We start from the raw sequence: 21,738 nt of genomic DNA on the forward strand, positions 1-21,738 counted from the left end.
GGCCACCGTGCTGCAGCTCAGTTTCACGGTCTTCTTATAGGCCATCGTTATGTAGAGCAACATTTTTTTTTCAAATCCTCAGAGAGTTCTTTGCCATGAGGTGCCATGTTGAACATCCAGTGATCAGTATGAGAGAGTGAGAGCGATAACACCAAATTTAACACACCTGCTCCCCATTCACACCTGAGACCTTGTAACAGTAATGAGTCACATGACACCGGGGAGGGAAAATGGCTAATTGGGCCCAATTTAGACATTTTCACTTAGGGGTGTACTGACTTCTGTTGCCAGCGGTTTAGACATTAATGGCTGTGTGTTGAGTTATTTTGAGGGGACAGCAAATTTACACTGTTATACAAGCTGTACACTCACTAATTTACATTGTAGACAAGTGTCATTTCTTCAGTGTTGTCACAGGAAAAGATAGAAGAAAATATTTACAAAAATGTGAGGGGTGTACTTACTTTTGTCAGATACTGTATAATATGGAAGATCTGAGATATAGTGGAGAAGAAGAAATAGAGGGAGTGATAAACAGATGGAAAGACTGGAAGGTGTTTATGAAAACCAGGAGATATGCGGAGGTTATAAGTGGAAGACAAATGGTCTAAACTAGGAGTACCGGGCAAAACAAGGACATTTAGTTTCAGAGAAGGATGGGAATAGAGGGAAAGAAGAAAGGGAGGGGGTGGGGATGTGTTTTAGTAGTTGGGTGAAGGGATGGAAATTGTATACTGTATTTATTTACATGTTGCACTTTATTGGTGTGTTTGTATATGGATGCAAATGAAAAAATAAATAAATATATAATAATAAAATATAAAGGTCAAATGCAGTATTTCCCATTTTAAATCAATGGCTGGTTTAATAGTGTTTAACCACTTGCCGCGCGCCCACCGTCAAATGACAGCGGAATGGTGCGGCTCTCGTTCAGGGTGGACGTCATATGGGGGCGCCCATCGATCGCGCAGTGTTGCTAGGACACGCCGTGACCCCGATCTCTGTAAAGAGTTCCTCCCTTATCTGTGAAAACAGCAGTCTTGTAAAGTGTGTAGAACCATATATGGGTCAAAGGCATGTAGTCCAGAGATGGGCCGCGCTGGCCTGACCGCTTTCACCCATCTCTGTCGTCTGCATCAGAGGCTGGTTCCCAATGCCGTCCATTGCACTTTTATCCTTCAGTGTCTACTTAACTCACAAGTGCATGAGTCCAATCTCAGATATTACAATCAAACCATGCCTGACAAATGAAAATTAAGGGCTCTACTAGCCAGAATTTACCTCAGTGATTTCCTATGACCATCAGCTCCATCTAGTGACCATAATGGGGTATTTTTCCTGAAATACCCCAATAAAAATAGCACAATACCACATTATGGCCACTAGATGGAGCCAAGGAAATCAGTGTATGAAATAAAATACATCCAATATTCATCACAGCCGGGTGAATGCTACTCACATTCATTAAATTTTTTTTAATAGACCTCTAAGTGTTTGTGAAATTTTACACCACAAAATGTACTCAGCCAATGAAAGGTAATGACTCCATTTTTATTTTTCTCCTGCTATTAATGGCCAACACAGTACAACACTTCATCCATGTCTTTGGTGATCTCTGATCTCCTTATGAACTGTTTCTTACATGATGAAGATCAGCCATGGAGTATATCTGAGGTGTATATCAGGGTGTGCTTCTTCTTCTTGATGTCCAGCAACATTCATATAGAAGACATTTCCCACACTCAAGGCACTAATACACCTCGAGGGTTGTGTGGGATCCCTGATGTACAGGAAGACAGGACTTCAGTGAGGAACAATTCTCTCACTCAGGACAGGAATATGGCTTCTCCCCGTGTGAGATCTCTGATGTGTGGAAAGACTGGACTTCTGTGAAAAACATTTCCAGCACTCAGGACAGGAATACGGCTTCTGCCCCGTGTGAGATCTCTGATGTATGTCAAGATGCGACTTCACTAAAAAAACATTTCCCGCACTCGGGACAGGAATAAGGCTTCTGCCCCGTGTGAGATCTCTGATGTGTGGAAAGACTGGACTTATATGAAAAACATTTCCCGCACTCAGGACAGGAATACGGCTTCTCCCCTGTGTGAGATCTCTGATGTGTGTAAAGATCAGACTTCACTGAAAAACATTTCCCGCACTCAGGACAGGAATACGGCTTCTCTCCTGTGTGAGATCTTATATGCACATTGAGATGGTATTTAGAATGGAAACACTTCCCGCACTCAGTACAGGAAAAGCTCTTCTCTGTTGGAAGGACGGCACCGTCCCTCACAGTCTGAGGTTCCTCAGGATAAGAGGAATACGATGGTCCATCTACACTGTGTGGTGCCGGATGGACATTTGAGGTAGTCGGGTTTTCTCCTGGACTATACTGTGTGATGTCCTCATCTTCTACTTTACAGTCTGGAGACAAAGTGAGACAATCCTCTGAGGTTTTCCTCATCTCCCGTCCATCTACTAAAATAGAGATAAAAAGATTATTACTAGACATGAGCAGATTGGTTCCCCTAAACCAGGACTCCGCCCACATCAGGCAGCTTTGTCTCTGAGGATCTTACAATTCCCCCCTCAAGGTAACTAGTAAATGGGTCCTCTGATCTCCTACCAGTTCATTTCTTTATTCATGGACCTTAGTCAGAGAGTGAGGAAACAACGAGAACTGTCTTTTATAGGAGTGACAGTGATGAGGGGATTATAGGGCGAGTGCCCCCACCCCCTCTATCACTCATTGCCATCTTCCCAACACAAGAAGTCCTGCACTTCCTTATTTAGTCCATGATTTAGTCATGAATAACAGCGGGGCTGAGCCCCACCAGAGGTCAGAGAGTGAGGATGGGGGGAGAACAACCAAGATGAAGACTGGACTGATCCTGAAGACCACCATCATTGGGTTATTGACTCCTCCCTCATTATCACTTTCTGTTTAAGGTTCCAAAGTTTGAGGATGTTATCACATTATTATCAACATGTAAAAGTCTGTGCTCCAATCAAATCATCAGATATAAAATGTCCAGCTAGTAGGAAATGGGTGTAACAAAAGAGAATACATATTATGTGTATATATAGCAGTGTGTAGAGGGGAGAGAGCAGAAGTCAGGACTATGATATGATAAGATAAAACAGATAGGACTATATAGTAACAGAATGATATAATGTACAACAGAGTATATAGTGCAGGGGTCAGGAGTATGTAATGTACATTATAGAGCAGCCCCCAAAAAATGCACTCGCCTGCTCGCATTTTGCAAGTACATTTTGTGGGCTGGCGAGGAAGGTCTGCCTGGAGCGGGGGTGGGGTGGGGGTGGGGAACCGCCGGAAGCCTGGGTGGAAAGGGAGTCCTTCTCCCAGCGATCACGGATGGGAGAGAGAGCGGCCTGGACGTTCAGAGAGCAGCGCAGGGAACACAGCAATAACAGCTTTAATTTTAGTCCTGGTCCCCGGACTTTGATAGACGATCTGTCAATCAAAGTTCCCCAGCCAGGGGGTGGGGCTGTATATGACGTTGAGCGGCGGGAACACAGAAATTGAAATGAAAGCTGTTATCACTGTGTTCCCCGCACTGCGCTCTGAACATCTGAGAGACTCTCCTGTTCCTCTCCTCCCCTGCACAGGTAGGCTGCATGGTGGGCACAGGGTGGATGGTGGGCACAGGGTGGATGGTGGATTGGTACATGGTGGACACAGGATGCATGGTGGGCACAGGCTGAATGGTGGGCACAGGCAGGCTGCATTGGTGGGCACAGATAAAGTTATTGGTAATATTTATGTATCTAACTTAATTCTGCATAAAACATTTAAGTGTCATTTAATGAGATAATTTATGAGGGCGTGTTTAGGGGCGGGGCAGGGCATGGTTGGGTGGGGCAACTGGTGGTGAGTAACACTTGAGGCCTGGCTATTAGCTCAGGACTTGAAATTTTGAGCCCTGTTATAGAGTATATAGTGCAGGAATCAGAATGATGTAATGTACAATATAGAGTATATAGTGCAGGGGTCAGGAGTATGTTATGTACAATATAAATTATACAGTGTAAGGGTCAGGACTCATAATATTGGTATTCAGTAATCAGTGGAAGATTAAATGTTTACATGAGACAAGTTGCAGAGGTCCCACACCACTGCCTCCCATCTCCTGAGACTGCACTCAGTGACTTGGGTCTGAGACTATACAGACATATCCCTCCACCCGGCACAGCAAGCAAATAACAGAACAAGTAATCCTGGGGGGATTGTTCTGTCAGACATCTTACTAGATGTCTATAGTGAAAATGAACATTTTGCTGCCAGCTGATCCCCAGAATCTCCATAAATCCAGTCTAGATACATAAATTGTGTCTGCAGCACAGAGAAGGAAGATTATCCGAGAGAAATACAGGAATACAGGACGGGGAACACAGCTCAGGAAAGTGACCAGGGGATGACAGGCTGATATCACCCAGTCCCCGCCCTACTCTGGACCAATCAGTGAGCAGTATGGGTGGAGGAATGTATTTAGTGTTAATGACCCACCTGTGCTGATCTCTGTAGGAGTGTCCTCCTCTATAAATGTCCCCATTATTCCATCCTCCTCCATAGACTGCTGATCATCCCTCACATACCTCTCTTCTTCTTCTTCTGATTTAACCTGAACTTTAGAATCTCTCAGGTTTCCACTCTGAATATATAATAAAAATGACATCAATGGTAACAATGCAGATAATGTACAGATCCTAATGATACTATCAGTGATTGTTCCTCATCTACCTGATGATGGTGGGGGATGGTGTGACCTTCCTGTGTGGAATCCCGGGAATACAGAGGACGGGGACATCTCTCTGGTGGGTTCCCATTACTGGATCCATCTGTAGGAAACACACACACTGACTGAATACATTGTTTCTATGTGTTTATCAGATGATGGGGGATCTAGGTGGAGCCTCCGTACTGCTCTCTCCTTTACAATAAATTCTCCTCTTACCCGGTGATGTGAGGGGCGGCTGATTGTCCATCATGACGTCCTTGTAGAGATCCTTGTGTCCTTCTAAATACCCCCACTCCTCCATGGAGAAATAGACAGTGACATCCTGACACCTTATAGGAACCTGACACACACAATGATACAGTCACCATCCAGACACATCCCTTGTCTGTTACTGGATAATGTCCCAGAATTCCCAGCACCGCTCACCTCTCCTCCATGATCTCTCTGGTGACTTCTAGAATCTTCTTTGTATTTCTCTATTCTATCAGGGAGGGAGGTGGAGGCAATGTGATGGTCATATGATCTCCAGACTTCACAGGAGGAAAACTCTAGATCTGAACACAAATAGTAAAATTAAATGATATTCCCAGAATCCTCCTCACCTCTCCATTCCAGTCTCCATTTTATTAAAGCCCCACTTCAGACTGAGATATGATTTACCCACACAGGACCCCCAAAGGTTAAAAGCTTGTAGCAGACATTCTGATGTCATTACATACAATGCAGGACCAACAGTCCTACTTTGCTAGTGAGGATGCCAAGGGTCCGCCCACATCCTAAGAGCATCAGAAAAAAAAGCCAGATGGAGGGACATTGGGAGGAGGAGCTGTGAGGTCAGTGTGATGTCATAGGACATATAGACTCTGGATGGACATTGGGAGGAGGAGCTGTGAGGTCAGTGTGATGTCATAGGACATATAGACTCTGGATGGACATTGGGAGGAGGAGCTGTGAGGTCAGTGTGATGTCATAGGACATATAGACTCTGGATGGATGGACATTGGGAGGAGGAGCTGTGAGGTCAGTGTGATATCATAGGACATATAGACTCTGGATGGAGGGACATTGGGAGGAGCTGTGAGGTCAGTGTGATGTCATAGGACATATAGACTCTGGATGGAGGGACATTGGGAGGAGGAGCTGTGAGGTCAGTGTGATGTCATAGGACATATAGACTCTGAATGAAGAGACATTTAGATGGGGATATTTGAGGGGTCCTCTATATGAGGCTCCTGTGTAAACCAAATCATTGTTCCTGGGTGTGTCCTAAAGTGAAGAGTGAACTTTGACCTTTACCATACAGAAATCTGTCAGGAATCTGTGAAAGTAAGCTCTCATGTGATCAGGTGATGTGCGGAGGAACGGAGTGTAAATACCAGACAAATTTCTCCAGAGCTCCTAATGGTGGGCATGGATTTTGCTAAGTGCTGGTGCCAAGTTTCCACCCCCCAGGGTCACTGCAGGTGTGGAGAAAAGCTGTGTAAGAGGATATGGAGGAGAGATGAGGAGGAGATCCAGGAATCAGGATAAAGGTCAGGACAAGCAACAGACGAGCGCATCCAAGAGATGAAGCCGGGGTCACTACACAGAAAATCAATCCAAGGAAACAACAGGCAGGACGAGGAATAGCAAGAAGGAGCTCAGAGACAAATGAGAATATTGCTCAGCCAATGGGAGATTATCTCAGCATGACTTACATAATGAAGGAGATGAGGGGGAGGGGAGGAAGTCACTTAAGGCGGGGCTTGACAAATTTGCTTTGAATCTAGGAGCCAGGTAAAAATGTTAGGAGACAGGTTTTTGGGGCACAGTGGGTTGTCAGCACCTGGGGAAAGGCAAGTAATTTGTGAGGTGCACAGTGCAGGACATGGGGCGCAGAACACAGCACATGGGTTTCATAGTGCAGAACATTGGGTGCAATATGCAGGAGAAGGGTGCAGGACATGTGGTGCAGGGTGCAGAATGCAGGACATGGGGTGCAGGGTACCAGAAAAGGGTGCAGGTAACCACAGTGGGTGCAGGGGAAGAAAATTATATAAAATTACCGCGCTTCCCTACACCCCCCAAGCTGCAGTCCTAATCCTCAGGTAAAAGAATCAAGTAAGTATAGCAATAAAAAGAACTGCGCTAAAAAAGTAAAATAAATGGATACACAAATTAACTCAGAAAATGTATTGCATTCCCCTATTAATCAAATCTGTGAACCCAAGTACCAACACAATACCAATCAGATAGCTTGATATATCAGAAATTATCGTGAAGCACTTATTTCAAAATAGACAAGTGACAGAAAACAAAAAGTCTGTGACAATAGAAATGGCTCAGGAAATCGACAGTCCTTAGTGCAAAACAAATCCCCCGATAGTGATTGAAGACCTTTAGTGAAAAAGCATCTCGTGAACAAAATCCACCACCTATAACAATATATGCTTACCAGAGGTAAGCTATAATGGAGCTTATGCTCGAAATCCACTCCGTGGGGACACCAACACCGATCTCGGCATGGAGGAGGATCACCCGGAACCCACCAACAGAAGGGTCGAATATTCAGCAATGGACACCCAGGGAAATAAAAAGTATATCCTCCATAGTGTGAATCCGTATAAAGCAGTCTGTTGATTCAGCCAGTAGATCTTTGATTTTTCACTTCCTTTAGGGTTCCTCTCACAGAGATGCCAGGGAGGCAGTAAAAAAAGGCAGTTGATCCATGTTTTTCCCACTCCGACTGACCGAGCGCCACCTTACTGTCCTACATCCATGATTCAAAACATACAGTATCTATTGCTTCTTTACAGACTGTAGGTCATGACACAGGAAGGAGTTGACCAGCAGGGGAAGGGTCCAGTGTGCAGAATGCAGCATATGGGGTGCAGGAGATGTGGTGCAGAACACAGGACTTGGGGTGCAGGACAGGAGATGCAGGGTGCAGAATGCAGAACATGGGTTGCAGTGTGTAGAACACAGGACATCGGGTGAAGGGTGTAGAACAAGGATATGCAATTAGCGGACCTCCAGCTGTTACAAAACTACAAGTCCCATCATGCCTCTGCCTCTGGGTGTCATGCTTGTTGCTGTCAGAGTCTTGCTATGCTTCATGGGACTTGTAGTTCTGCAACAGCTGGAGGTCCGCTAATTGCATATCCCTGGTGTAGAACATGAGATGCAGAGTGCAGAATGCAGAACATGGGTTGCAGTGTGTAGAACACAGGACATCGGGTGCAGGGTGTAGAATAGGAGGTGCAGGGTGCAGAACACAGGACATGGGGTGCAGGGTGAGGAATGCAGGACATGGGGTAAAGGGTACAGGTCACTGCAGGACATGGGGGGCAGGAGAAGGGTGCAAAAGGCAGGACATGGAGTGCAGAGAGCAGAACGTGGGGTGAAATTTGCAGGTCACTGAAGGACATGTGGTGCAGGGTGTAGGACAGTAATCCAATCCCCCTCCCCTGTGTCCTCCTGCATGTCCTGTACATCTCCCCCAGCAGTGTGTGAGAGCAGAGTGGATGGAGAGGACATCTTGTGTACATAAAGCAGCATGTCCCTCCATGGCTGGTTTCTTAGCTGGCTGCTTTGCAGGCTTGTCCTGGTTACTCCTGTAAGGACTCTGTAGTCCTGTTTCTCAGCACCTTGTGGGGATCTTTGTGGCAGTGCCAAGGCGGCGCCATGTTGGAGATTTGGTCCCGCTCCTTCCTCTCTGTTCTGCCGGAGGGCTCTGCAGGGACACAGGCAGCTGTGGGTGGAAGCAGGAGCCGATGGTGACAGTAATGCGGCCGCGGAAAGGAGAAAGATCGGCAGCGGGAGCTCAGTGAGATGAGTCCTCTCATGTCCTGTCCTGTCCAGTCCACCCCTCACTTCACAAGTCGGGTGCCATCGTCTCCTCCTCCCCCCCCTCACCCTCCCGCCTGGCCCCGCTCCGAGCCACATTCCTGTCTGAATAATGTGTCCGGGTTTCAGGCAGAAACATTATTCAGACCAACAGTGATAATGGGCTGACAAGCACCACGGCTCCAGGACGCCATTTCTAGTTGCCATGGGGACCTGGCACCTGGGATTTGTTGAGCCCTGAAGTTCCACCCACATCTTTGTTTTTGTTTTGTTTTTTAATAATTATTAGTCTTGCATAATGAATATCAATAATATCTAATTGTTGTCATTAGTGCTGCCTTTAGTAGATAATAATTTAAAAAAATAACTTATATTTTTCGTTCAGGGGGATTCCCATCTTATTTGTGGGCAGGAGAAGCCCACAAGTATATTGTTCCAGGATACGGCTCTGCTGTATTCCCAGCATGCACCGCCTATTCTCGCGCATGCGCAGTAATAGCACGTAGTGGCGCTATAAACTATACCGAGCTTGCCATCACAACGGGCGGCGGCGGAAGGGCCCGCCCCGTTGTTATGGCAACCTAGGGAAGTGATGTCAGGAGCTGCGGTGAGGAAAGGGAAGATTTGAAGGGACCACATAGCAACAGGGATTACAAGGTAAGTTAAAAAAATAATTTTCTCCAAATGTCATTTGTTGGATTATTTGCTGCACAGTCATAAAAAATTATTTTTATGGGTGGAACTCCGCTTTATGGTGACCATAGAGACATGGAAATTCAGCTGGTTCAGCAGGGATCGGTCACATTTCCATCCATGTGTGGTCACTGCCGGATAAAAGTCACTCCATCAGCGGCTGCAGCCAATAGCTTCATCACTGATCTGTGTATTCTGAGAGCGGAGGAGCGCCCCCCATTGTCAGAATACAATAGTGCAGCGGGGAGGATTCCCCCATCCCCCTCCAATGTGTGGATGGGGGAATCACTTCAGTTTTTTCCTCTCATCCCGCTGGCTGAACGATAAAACTGAACCATGTATGGCCAGATTTGGAGGGAAGATATATTAATCATCAACTGATCCCTCTGAAGGGGTTAATCTATGTATTACCTCCTCTGCCACCAGATCCAGCCACGTCTCCTCTCTACGTCCTTCCAAATAGTAGCAGATAGTTCCTATCCTGCAGATTGCTCTGTGATGTCACAGGAAACATGTGACCAGGAAGCAGGAAATAAAGGGCGGGAAAGTGAAGTGAATAGGAGGCTGCAAGCAGATCACACGTTATTATCCTGAAGAGATCTCTCCCTCCATCTGTCCATCTTCTTTTATATTATATCCTCCCTGTACCTTCTCCCTGTATACCTCTCTGTGTATATATGTCTGTATACCCCTCTGTATACCTCTCTCTGTACCTTCTCCCTGTATACCCCTCTCTGTATACCTCTCTCTGTATATATGTCTGTATACCTCTCTCTGTATATCTCCCTGTATACCTATCTCTCTCTGTATGTCTCCCTGTATACCTCTCCACCTCTCTCTGTATATCTCCCTGTATACCTCTCCACCTCTTTCTGTATATCTCCCTGTATACCTCTCCACCTCTTTCTGTATATCTCCCTGTATACCTCTCCACCTCTCTCGGTATATCTCCCTGTATACCTCTCCACCTCTCTCTGTATATCTCCCTGTATACCCCTCCACCTCTCTCTGTATATCTCCCTGTATACCTATCTCTCTCTGTATATCTCCCTGTATACCTCTCCACCTCTCTCCGTATATCTCCCTGTATACCTCTCCACCTCTCTGTATATCTCCCTGTATACCTCTCCACCTCTCTCTGTATATCTCCCTGTATACCTCTCCACCTCTCTGTATATCTTCCTGTATACCTCTCCACCTCTCTCTGTATATCTCCCTGTATACCTCTCCACCTCTCTCTGTATATCTCCCTGTATACCTCTCCACCTCTCTCTGTATATATGTCTGTATACCTCTCCACCTCTCTGTATATCTTCCTGTATACCTCTCCACCTCTCTCTGTATATCTCCCTGTATACTCCTCTCTGTATATCTCCCTGTATACCCCTCTCTGTATACTCCTCTCTGTATATCTCCCTGTATACCCCTCTCTGTAACTCTCCCTGTATACTCCTCTCTGTATATCTCCCTGTATACTCCTCTCTGTATATCTCCATGTATACTCCTCTCTGTATATCTCCCTAGATAACCCTTTCTGTATATCTCCCTGTATACTCCTCTCTGTATATCTCCCTGTATACTCCTCTTTGTATATCTCCCTGTATACTCCTCTCTGTATATCTCCCTGTATACCCCTTTCTGTATACTCCTCTCTGTATATCTCCCTGTATACCCCTCTCTGTAACTCTCCCTGTATACTCCTCTCTGTATATCTCCCTGTATACCCCTCTCTGTATATCTCCCTATATACCTCTCTCTGTATATATGTCTGTATATCCTCTCCACCTCTCTGTATATCTCCCTGTATACCTCTCCACCTCTCTCTGTATATCTCCCTGTATACCCCTCTCTGTATATCCCCCTGTATACCCCTCTCTGTATACCTCACTCTACACCCCTCTCTCTGTATATCTCTCTGTATACCCCTCTCTGTATATCCCCCTGTATACCTCACTCTACACCCCTCTCTCTGTATATCTCCCTGTATACCTCTGTCTCTGTATATCTGTCTGTATACCCCTCTCTGTATATCTGCCTGTATACCTCTGTCTCTGTATATCTGTCTGTATACCCCTCTCTGTATATCTCCCTGTATACTCCTCTCTCTGTATATCTCTCTCTCTGTATATCTGTCTGTATACCCCTCTCTCTGTATATCTCCCTGTATACCCCTCTCTCTGTATATCTCCCTGTATACCCCTCTCTGTATATCTCCCTGTATACCCCTCTCTCTGTATATCTCCCTGTATACTCCTCTCTCTGTATATCTCTCTCTCTGTATACCTGTCTGTATACTCCTCTCTCTGTATAATGGAACATTGTTATGAAATACTTACCGTCAGCACATAACGGGGTAACACCTCCTCCGGAGCCCCACATGACCACCTGTACCTGCTGAATAAAAGATAGCCCCTCCCCCAACAAGAATGTTTGATAACTTTAGCCTGGGACAGGCCACTAGGGGGGAGGGAGTCCTGTACTGACCAGAGGATGGGCCAGGAAAGGAAAATTACAGTAAGTATTTAATAACAATTTTCCATTTTCCTGGCCCACCTCCCATCAGCACATAACAGATATACCAAAGCTAATATAGGGTGGGAGAGAACAAATGAAAAGACACACTGACAATCAAAGAAAAGCTGCTAAAGCCAGAAAGAATTCATCTCTCTTGTCCCAAACTTGCTGGTCACATATTTAGATTGTAAGGTTGAATGAAGACCACATCAGATCTTCAAGCTAGTTCTTACCTATATCTTCCAAGCAATCCTGGCATAACTGCCCCAAAAGGCTGCCACCCCTCTAGTCACATAGGCTTACAATGGCTTCAGAGCAGAAAAGTGTACTTCCTACATGACAATCTAATCACCCTGGTAACCCAAGAGTGGAGGACTCGAGGGCCTGATGGCTAAATGAAAAGATTGTACACTTTCCTCTTTTGACCAAGTACACTGTTAGTAACTCGACCATGTGTAAGAAAACTGAAATCTTCCTGCTGTGCACAGGGGCAAGACTTCAGTTTTCTTACACATGGTCGAGTTACTAATAGTGTTTGGGCGGCAAAGTGGTGTAGTGGGTAGCATAGTGGTGTAGTGGGTAGCACTCTCACCTAGCAGTAAAAACGGTTGCTGGTTCGAATCCCAACCACGACACTACCTACCTGGAGTTCTCCCTGTGCCTCCGTGGGTTTCTTCTGGGTACTCCGGTTTCCTCCCACACCCCAAAGACATGCTGGTAGGTTAATTGGCTTCTGTCCAAAATTGGCCCTAGTATATGAATGTGAGTTGGGGACCTTGGATTGTGGGCTCCTTGAGGGTAGGGACCGATGTATATGTGGAGCGCTGCGTAAATTGATGGCACTATATGGGTACCTTAAATAAATAGGGATAATTGTAGACACGCACCCACACTCACTCAGGTTGAACTGGATGGACTGGTTTCTTTATTCAACCTTACTAACTATGTAACTATGTAACACTCAGTGCCTCTCATGTGAAAACAGGGGCTACTTCCCAGTTTTTCTGGAAATTGGATACCACTTTAAAATTGAACTTTGGAGATAGACATGGTATCCCCATCTCTGGTAAAAAAGAACAGAAAAAAAAGACATCAAAGCACCCTTGTTGGAAAGTTTTGCAATCTTCAACCACCTTCTGTCTGAAGTAGTTGTTGTCAGGAGAACAAGTTTTACGATGAGGTACTTCAATGGAAAAAAAAAACCATTGGAGCAATGGGTGCTCTCAGATCCAAGCCTAAGTCCCACAGAGGGAACCAGGATTTCCCTCAAGGTCATATATAGGTTGTCACCTGGAAGAAGATCTGGTCACTGGCTTTTGCACCCATCTGCAGCCTGTGAAAAGATAAAGTAGAGATCTGTACCTTAAATGGAGTTGTATGACAGACCAACCTCTAGCGCTGACTGTAAAATGACAAGGATATTGGCTAGAGCAGGGAATGCAGGAGAGAGAGCTTTTGCTAAGCAAACAAAATAAACTTTTTTCATATCCTCTCATATGTAGCGTTCATGGATGATCTTCTGGTCACCGAGTTCTGAACAACCTCCGATGAGAATCCCTGCACCTCTAGTGTAGCCTATTCCATGGCCAGGCTATTAAAAGTAGTCTCATTGGATTGGGGTGCTGTTACTGACCTTTCCATAAAAGATTTCATTCGACCAGATACAGAGATCAAACAGAAAATTCCATGGCACTGTGAACCTATTTTGTATGACGGAGTCTTTGCATTGGTATCCTGTTGCAAATATCAGAAGCTGCATGTTCAGTGAAGTCTCCCTGAGAACTACTGCTGGAACGCTCATCTGTCTTTGACAGGTATCTGTCACATCTGCCCACTTCCAGGAGCCTCAGCCGCGGATATTGACGTCACGGCTGGGTCTCCCTCCTCCTCCCCGGCCGCCGGGCCAGTAGAAGAGAGGAGCGGGCCTCATGCATGTGCAGTAGGGTTCCCGGCGTGAAGCCGAAAGGCTACACTGCCGGGTTCCCTTACCCGCAATGGTGGCGGCAGCACCCAACAGCTGATGGAAACATCAGCTGCGGGTGCCGACATCGCTTGACTCCAGGATAGGTAAGTGTCCTATTATTAAAGGTTTTAATAATTTTTTTATTTTTATTTTTTGGGCAGAACACTGCTTTAACTGACTAAGTGGTTCTCTGCTCCACGAAAAGTTCCTTTGCAAGGTGCAACAAGAAAAGACTTGGTGTCCCCTTGTCAGGTAATGTAGGCTACAACTGTCGTAATGTAAACCTTACTCAGCCCCCTTGAAGTTTCTGAAAGGCTTGCAATGCTAGAAAAGGCTTCCTTCCATTCAAGATACTTGAGAAGTCTGCGTTTCACAGCGCTCCATTGGCCTTTCACTTGTTTCTTCAAATTGTTGACTCCCCAGCCTCAGAGACTGGCATCAGAATCATCCGATCTGATGTGAGAGACATGCCTCGGCATGAAGCACAGTGCGGATGTCCAAAATTCCAGTTCTTGTTGAATTTGTATAGGCACAAAGGTTTTTTGATCCATAGACAGCCCAGCTCATAGGTTCAAAGAAGGCAAATTGAAACACCCTCATGTGCCACCTGGCCCAAGGTACCACCACTGCCAACAAGATATTCAAAAAATTCCTGGGGCTGTGCCAATTCTGTAAAAGGCAGACACCTGAACTGGAAGTGACATCTGGCCACCGCAAATCTCACACGCCTCTGGTGCTCGGTATTGAACGGTACATGGAAGTACGAGTCGGCCGGTCGATTGATAACAACTGGTCCTCCTGCTGAACTGTCCCTGTGACTGTCCGCATGGACTCCATCTTGAACCTCTTGTTGTGTATGAACACCTTTGATTCCTTCAAATTGAAACAGGACAAAAGGCTCCTGCCTTAAGTACTATAAAAACTGGGGAGAAAGGTCCCGAGATGATTCTATGTTTCCGGCATCACTGGCATGATGGCCTTGTAGCAGTATAAAAATCTTGCAAATATTTTCTCTTCTGAGATCTGTTGAACATAAATGAAATGAATTCAGTGGTCAACTTTGGAAATCTCCCTTGTACTCCCACCTGTCTTCTGGACCCACTGGTCTTTAATTATTGTTGTCCAAACCCTCTAGAAGGAGACTACAATCATCTACTTTACTCAGGCACTCTGGCCACAACTGGAAGAGACTGGTTGGATGCACCTTCAAATAGACTTTCCGGCCATCTTAGCAGCTTTCTCTGGACTTGATTTCATGTCAAATGTAACTTTGAGACACCTCCACTGTGATCTGTTAAATATGCAGCTTGTGCTATAAGATTTGGCCTCCTGCACCTTCTGAATTTTGGTAGGCTTGAGTGAAGGATAGCGGCTTCCTCTTACTAATCTGTGACCACAGTCCAGACTTTTCCTCTTGTCATTCGCTTAATTGTGTTGTTCAGCGTTTGGCCAAACAATAACCTCCCATTATAGGAAATGTCAAAGGCTTGTGTAGAAGATCCATCTGCCCTCCAGTGGCCGTAACCACAATGCTCTCATAGCAGTGATTGAGTACGCCAGAGCTTGTACTAGGTCTATCAAAAACTTCAACCTAAAGTCAGTTGCCACGTTCCAATCTTTCCAGAAACTCTGCCAAATCTTGTAGTTTCCAGTGTTGAATGTAATGCCATTTCTAAAGTTAATATATCAAAGTTAACTCTATTGCTGGTTGGCAGGCACAATCTGTCACTGTATAGATTCTGTGCAAGCCTGATGGCCAGATGACCACAATTTCTGCATTTCAGATGTGTTTCTGCATGAGTGTTTTTGATGCATTCTCAATGTGTTTTTGCCACTTTCCAGATGTGTTCCATACAGAAACAATGCAACATTTTACTTTTGTTGACTGCACTAGAATGCGCTGTACTGGTGTGAACTAAGTAATTGGAATCAAAGTTAGACACTGTCCATGCGTTCTTGATGCAGAATAAAAACGCACTGGACTGCATCTGGTGTGAACAAGTCCACTTTCTCATCCATAGGATCTCTAAAGTTTATAAAAAGGGAAAGACACTTGCTGCTCCAGACACTAGAGGGCAGCATCCACCCCTGGAAGTGCAGTGCATAAACATACATCAGCCATCCTATTTGGATAAAGCTTAGGGAACCTGTTACTGTAAATTGGTCTTCTGACGAGGTCTCTGTCATCCTTCATCAATGTGTGCTTTATGCTCTATACTTATGGGAAAAGACCATCCATCAACGAGCGATTTACCCTCTATCATTATGGGAAAAGACAATCCTTCATCAACGAGCGCTTTATGCTCTATCATTATGGCAAAACACCATCCTCTATCACTGTGGGAAAAGACCACCCTCCATCAATGAGTGATTTACGTTCCATTATTGTGGGAAAAGACCATCCTCCATCAATGAGTGATTTACGTTCCATTATTGTGGGAAAAGACCACCCTCCATCAATGAGTGATTTACGTTCCATTATTGTGGGAAAAGACCATCCTCCATCAATGAGTGATTTACGCTCCATTATTGTGGGAAAAGACCATCCTCCATCAATGAGTGATTTACGCTCCATTATTGTGGGAAAAGACCATCCTCCATCAATGAGTGATTTACGTTCCATTATTGTGGGAAAAGACCATCCTCCATCAATGAGTGATTTACGTTCCATTATTGTGGGAAAAGACCATCCTCCATCAATGAGTGATTTACGTTCCATTATTGTGGGAAAAGACCATCCTCCATCAATGAGTGATTTACGCTCTATCATTATGGGTGTTGGTGTGCTTGTGGTGTAGATATTTGCAGCATACTTTCTGCTATAGCCGCCTTGATAGGACTTAGAATTTTGCACAACCCCCATCCTTGTGAGGCAACCTGTGCAATTTCATTTCTCTGCCACTGCAGACTGCATGCAGGCCCAAAATGTACCCTGAGCTGGGCGATGTATTTCCTATCATGCTGGTATAAACACATGTGCCAATCTCCTGGATCCTGTCCTTTCACAGGGTAAGTGGAAACAACTCCTTTAGAGTGTATTGACCACATGCTTTATGTATGTGACAACCTGTTAGGCGTCATCGTCCTGGTCATGATAAGGTGATCGTTGGCGGGTCTTATGTTTTTTGGAGCGCTGCCTTCGGGGTTTCTGCTCCTAAAATAATGCAAAACACCCCAATTTGCATATTTTCCTCGGGCTCTCTTTTAAGAACCATGTCCCACATCGCCCCCTCCTATCTTTGCTAATCTTCTGTGCCACTAACAGGTGTGGCAGGCTCATATTTGCACAAAATATATGGAGAAAAGCATCTTACCTCTCACCAAAAAACAGGTACACTGTCTCTTTAAGAGCCATCTGCCTTCATCCACTCACTTCAGAAGTCTCTGCAGGTGAGCTTCAGGCAGCATTTCCAAAGGCAGACAGCACAGTCAGAGTCTGAGACAAAAACCAGTCAGACCGTCAAACCCACAGAAGTACATAGCATAGCAGGGGAGCCAGGACAGACATCCAAAGACAGACAGGAGACTCAGAATCTGAGGGAAGTCCTTTACCTGGCAGGACTGCAGAGAGAGAGGGAGAGAAGCCCTCCCAACTGCAGACCTCAAAGATCATTTACCCCATTGCATGGCATCTGGCAGTTCCCATCCCATTCTGCCCATATCCCTGCCCCCTGTGACAACAATCACAGCCGCTCTCAGACTGACAATAAAGCCAGGAGAGCAGTGCGGTGCGCTGCATATAAAGACAGAAAAAAACCCAAAGGGAGAGGCAATGATGACATTGCAGAGCTCATATAATACTGTTGCTGTGCAAGCATCATTTTGCCCACAGCCTTGGCACAAGGCACCCAGTTTTTAGAAGGATTTACCTTCAGCATTCTGAGTCTTCCAACTCCATGAGAGGCTGAACATGGAGGGGTAGGTTCGGCAGGGGGGGATGCAGCAAACAAATTACTTACCAACTGCAATCAATAGGTGGCCTGGAGCAAACCAAAAAAGAAGAACATCTTAGTTGGCGGAGGGGCTGTCTTTTATTCAGCTAGGTACAGGTTGTCATGTGGGGCTCCGGAGGAGGTGTTAACCTGTTATGTGCTGACGTGAGGTAGGTGGGCCAGGAAAGAATGATACAGACTCTCCTCTCTATATACAGTATACATCATCTATTATCTATATGGAGACTACAAAATATACAGACTTCTGATCTATGATATCAGTGGGATATCGGTGGAGGGATGTTATACACAGAGATATATAGAATGATACAGACTCTCCTCTCTATATACAGTATACCTCATCCATTTATACATTATCTATATGGAGACTACACAATATACAGACTTCTGATCTATGGTATCAGTGGGGGGATGTTATACACAGAGATATATAGAATGATACAGACTCTCCTCTCTATATACAGTATACATCATCCATTTATACATTATCTATATGGAGACTACACAATATACAGACTTCTGATCTATGGTATCAGTGGGGGGATGTTATACACAGAGATATATAGAATGATACAGACTCTCCTCTCTATATACAGTATACATCATCCATTTATACATTATCTATATGGAGACTACACAATATACAGACTTCTAATCTATGGTATCAGTGGGGGGATGTTATACACAGAGATATATAGAATAATACAGACTCTCCTCTCTATATACAGTATACCTCATCCATTTATACATTATCTATATGGATATAGACCTTATTTAGAGCAGTCAGAAGAATGATTGGTGGGGTCTCACCTTGTTAGATCTGCCCATACATCCTCCAATCAGATTGTTTGTACTTCCCGACAAAGACGAGACCTGAATGTAGTTCTAGAAAGGTGAAGAGTCCAATCACAGAAGATTCTGGAAGATAAAACCTGGAACCACGGCACCAAGAGAGTCCAAATTCTTCTACTGTATGAAGATCGAATGTGTGTGAAGAAGAAGTTAATCTGAATGTTACTTACAATGATTTCCTAATGCAGGAAGAGGAGGCGGGGGAGGGGGGTTTCTTCTACTTCCTCTATCGGAGTCTGCTGTCTTCTGTCAGTTCTTACACAACTCATTGCTCAGAGCTTCCAACTTCCTCTTTCTATACAGAGATTAGAACAAGAACAACAGATTGTACAGACAGACCATGGACAGACCTCCGCCTTTCACAGAAGAGTTCTCTGTTTTCACACTGAGATGGAGGATGTACAATTCTATAAATCCCGATCAATAAGATCTGATCACACCGATTGATACAATAGTCCTGTGTACAGTATTGTTGGTGTCTTCCTATGTACAGTATGGTTAGCGGACCTCTGACTTGGTCCACTGATCTGATCCGAGGTTCTGATCCCTTAATAGAGCAAGCAACCAGGCACAGGGTATTTTCAGGCACATACATAAAACTTCACTCAGTCCTCAGCAAGGCAGCCATCAGAAACTTTGGGGCCCCTTACACAGCTTTAGGCCTGGGCCCGCGGGCCTTATCACCAACATCCCCCAGGGCCGTCCCACTGAATCCGACCACTGGCTATCCCACCAAGTCCTTCACTGCACCCACTTTTATTTTAACCCTTTCATGACTAAGCCTATTTTTGAAATTTGGTGTTTACAAGTTAAAATCCATATTTTTTGCTAGAAAATTACTTAGAACCCCCAAACATTATGTATATTTTTTTAGCAGAGAATCTAGAGAATAAAATGGAGATCGTTGCAATATTTTATGCCACATGGTATTTGTGCAGCTGCGTTTTAAACGCAAATTTTTGGAAAAGGGACACTTTCATGAATTTTAAAAAATCCAAACAGTAAAGTTACCCCCATTTTTTTGTATAATGTGAAAGATGATGTTACGCCAAGTAAATAGATACCAAACATGTCACGCTTTATAATTGCACGCACTCGTGGAATGGCGACAAACTACGGTACCTAAGAATTTCCATAAGCGACGCTTTAAATTTTTTTTACGGTTACCAGGTTAGAGTTACAGAGGAGGTCTAGTGCTAGAATTATTGCTCTCACTCTGACGATCGCGGCGATACCTCACATGTGTGATTTGAACACCGTTTACGTATGCGTGCGCGACTTCCATATGCGTTTTCTTTGCTGTACGAGCTCACGGGGACGGGGGCGCTTTAAAAATTTTTTTTTTCTTATTTATTTTATTTATTTTTAAATTCATAAATTGTGTTTTAAAAAAAAATGTTTTGATGACTTTTATTGCTGTCACAAGGAATGTAAACATCCCTTGTGACAGTAATAGGTGGTGACAGGTACTCTTTATGGAGAGATCGGGGGTCTAAAAGACCCCCCATCCCTCCTTTACACTTCAAAGTATTCAGATCGCCGAAAACTGCGATTCTGAATACTGTGTACTTTTTAAAAACGGCGCCATTGGCAGCTGAGTAAACGGGAAGTGGCGTCATGACGTCGCTTCCGCGTTTACAATTTGAAGGCTGGAACAAAGCCACCCACAGCTTCGTTCCAGCCTGCCCCCAGCCGTCAGAGGCATCGGATTGGTCACGAGCCTCCGGATCGACCGGGAGACCCGGTAAGAGCGGCGGGAGGCGGCGGGAGGGGGGGACGTCCCCTCCCGCTGCTCCGGTATAACAGCCGAGCGGCTTTTAGCCGCATCGGTTGTTATACACGGATATCCAATCGCCGGCTCTAAACAACGGTACCGGGATGATGCCTGCAGCTGCGGGCATCATCCCGGTATAACCCCCGAAAGCCGAGTACGCATATCTGCGTACGGTCGGCGGGAAGGGGTTAACACTCTTACAACTTAATGTATGAAAATGAAAAGTGTATTCCAAGTCATCAGTGCTTGCATTTCTACATATTCAGCAACGAGTTGGCCCAATCTAGCAAAGAGACACCCCCATATATTCAAAAAAGAGACAGCCCAATCTAGCAAAGAGACTGCCTAGTCCAGCAAAGAGACAGCCCAGTCCAAAGAGACAGCACAATCCAGCAAAGAGACAGCACAATTCAGCAAAGAGTCTGCCCAATTCAGTAAAGAGACCGTCCAGTCCAGCAAAGAGGCTGCCCAATCCAGCAAAGAGGCTGCCCAATCCAGCAAAGAGGCTGCCCAATCCCGCAAAGAGGCTGCCCAATCCAGCAAAGAAACTGCCCAATCCAGCAAAGAGACTGCTCAGTTCAGCAAAGGGCCAGCCCAATCCAGCAAAGTGACTGTCCAGTCCAGCAAAGAGACAGCCCAGTCCAGCTAAGAGACTGCTCAGTTCAGCAAAGAGACAACCCAATCCATGAATGAGACTGCTCAGTCCAGCAAAGAGACTGCCCAATCCAGTAAAGAGACTGTCCAGTCCAGCAAAGAGACTGCCCAATCCAGTAAAGAGACTGCCCAATCCAGTAAAGAGACTGTCCAGCAAAGAGACTGCCCAATCCAGTAAAGAGACTGCCCAATCCAGTAAAGAGACTGTCCAGTCCAGCAAAGAGACTGCCCAATCCAGCAAAGAGACTGCTCATTTCAGCAAAGACAACCCAATCCATTAATGAGACCGTACCCTCTGCCCAAGCAAACTCTCCGGTCAGGTACGTAGAAGTCTGATACGCCCAGTCCTCTCAGGCATGCCTCCCTAGACCTCCCGACTGTGCCTGTCAATCACCAGCCCTCCTGGCTGTGACTGGTGGTTCCATCCTAGTAAATTGCCTGGCAACACTAGCTTAGGGTTGCCACATAATCCCTTTAATCCAGGACACACAATAATTACACAGGTTCTGTGGCTGATTAAGGTGGTAATTAAACCCACTTGGTGCCTTATCTGCATTAAATCAGAATCAGAAGAACCTGTGTAATTAATATGTGTTCTGGATTAAAGGGATGATGTGGCAACCCTAAACTAGCTCCTGTTGTCCTCTGTAGTTCCTCTCCTCGTACCTCCTGTCCAGATCCTTGTCGCTTATTGGAAAGGCCCCTGTCCTGCACCCGAACTCCCAGGCCCAAGGTCACCCCCCA

The 21,738-nt window shown here is 45.3% G+C and overlaps 1 protein-coding gene and 1 long non-coding RNA gene across 2 annotated transcripts in view; both read right to left on the bottom strand.

The window, feature by feature from the left end:
- Nucleotides 1-496: 496 nt before the first annotated feature.
- Nucleotides 497-21,738, bottom strand: part of LOC141122061 (uncharacterized) — a 58,626-nt gene continuing 37,384 nt past the window's right edge. Inside the window, 7 exon segments of the mRNA XM_073611857.1 lie at nucleotides 497-1,968; nucleotides 1,970-2,481; nucleotides 4,535-4,679; nucleotides 4,769-4,866; nucleotides 4,983-5,106; nucleotides 5,193-5,320; nucleotides 9,696-9,727. Coding sequence (XP_073467958.1) covers nucleotides 1,804-1,968; nucleotides 1,970-2,481; nucleotides 4,535-4,679; nucleotides 4,769-4,866; nucleotides 4,983-5,106; nucleotides 5,193-5,320; nucleotides 9,696-9,727 — 1,204 coding nt within the window. The 3' untranslated portion in view covers nucleotides 497-1,803.
- Nucleotides 9,918-18,730, bottom strand: LOC141122047 (uncharacterized). The gene is made up of 3 exons (XR_012240614.1): nucleotides 18,525-18,730; nucleotides 11,070-17,197; nucleotides 9,918-10,554 (listed from the first exon to the last, which is right to left on the bottom strand). It is a non-coding gene; the product is annotated as an uncharacterized lncRNA (long non-coding RNA).

This window comes from Aquarana catesbeiana, unplaced genomic scaffold (assembly GCF_042186555.1).
Source record: "Aquarana catesbeiana isolate 2022-GZ unplaced genomic scaffold, ASM4218655v1 unanchor237, whole genome shotgun sequence".
NCBI classification, from domain to species: domain Eukaryota; kingdom Metazoa; phylum Chordata; class Amphibia; order Anura; family Ranidae; genus Aquarana; species Aquarana catesbeiana.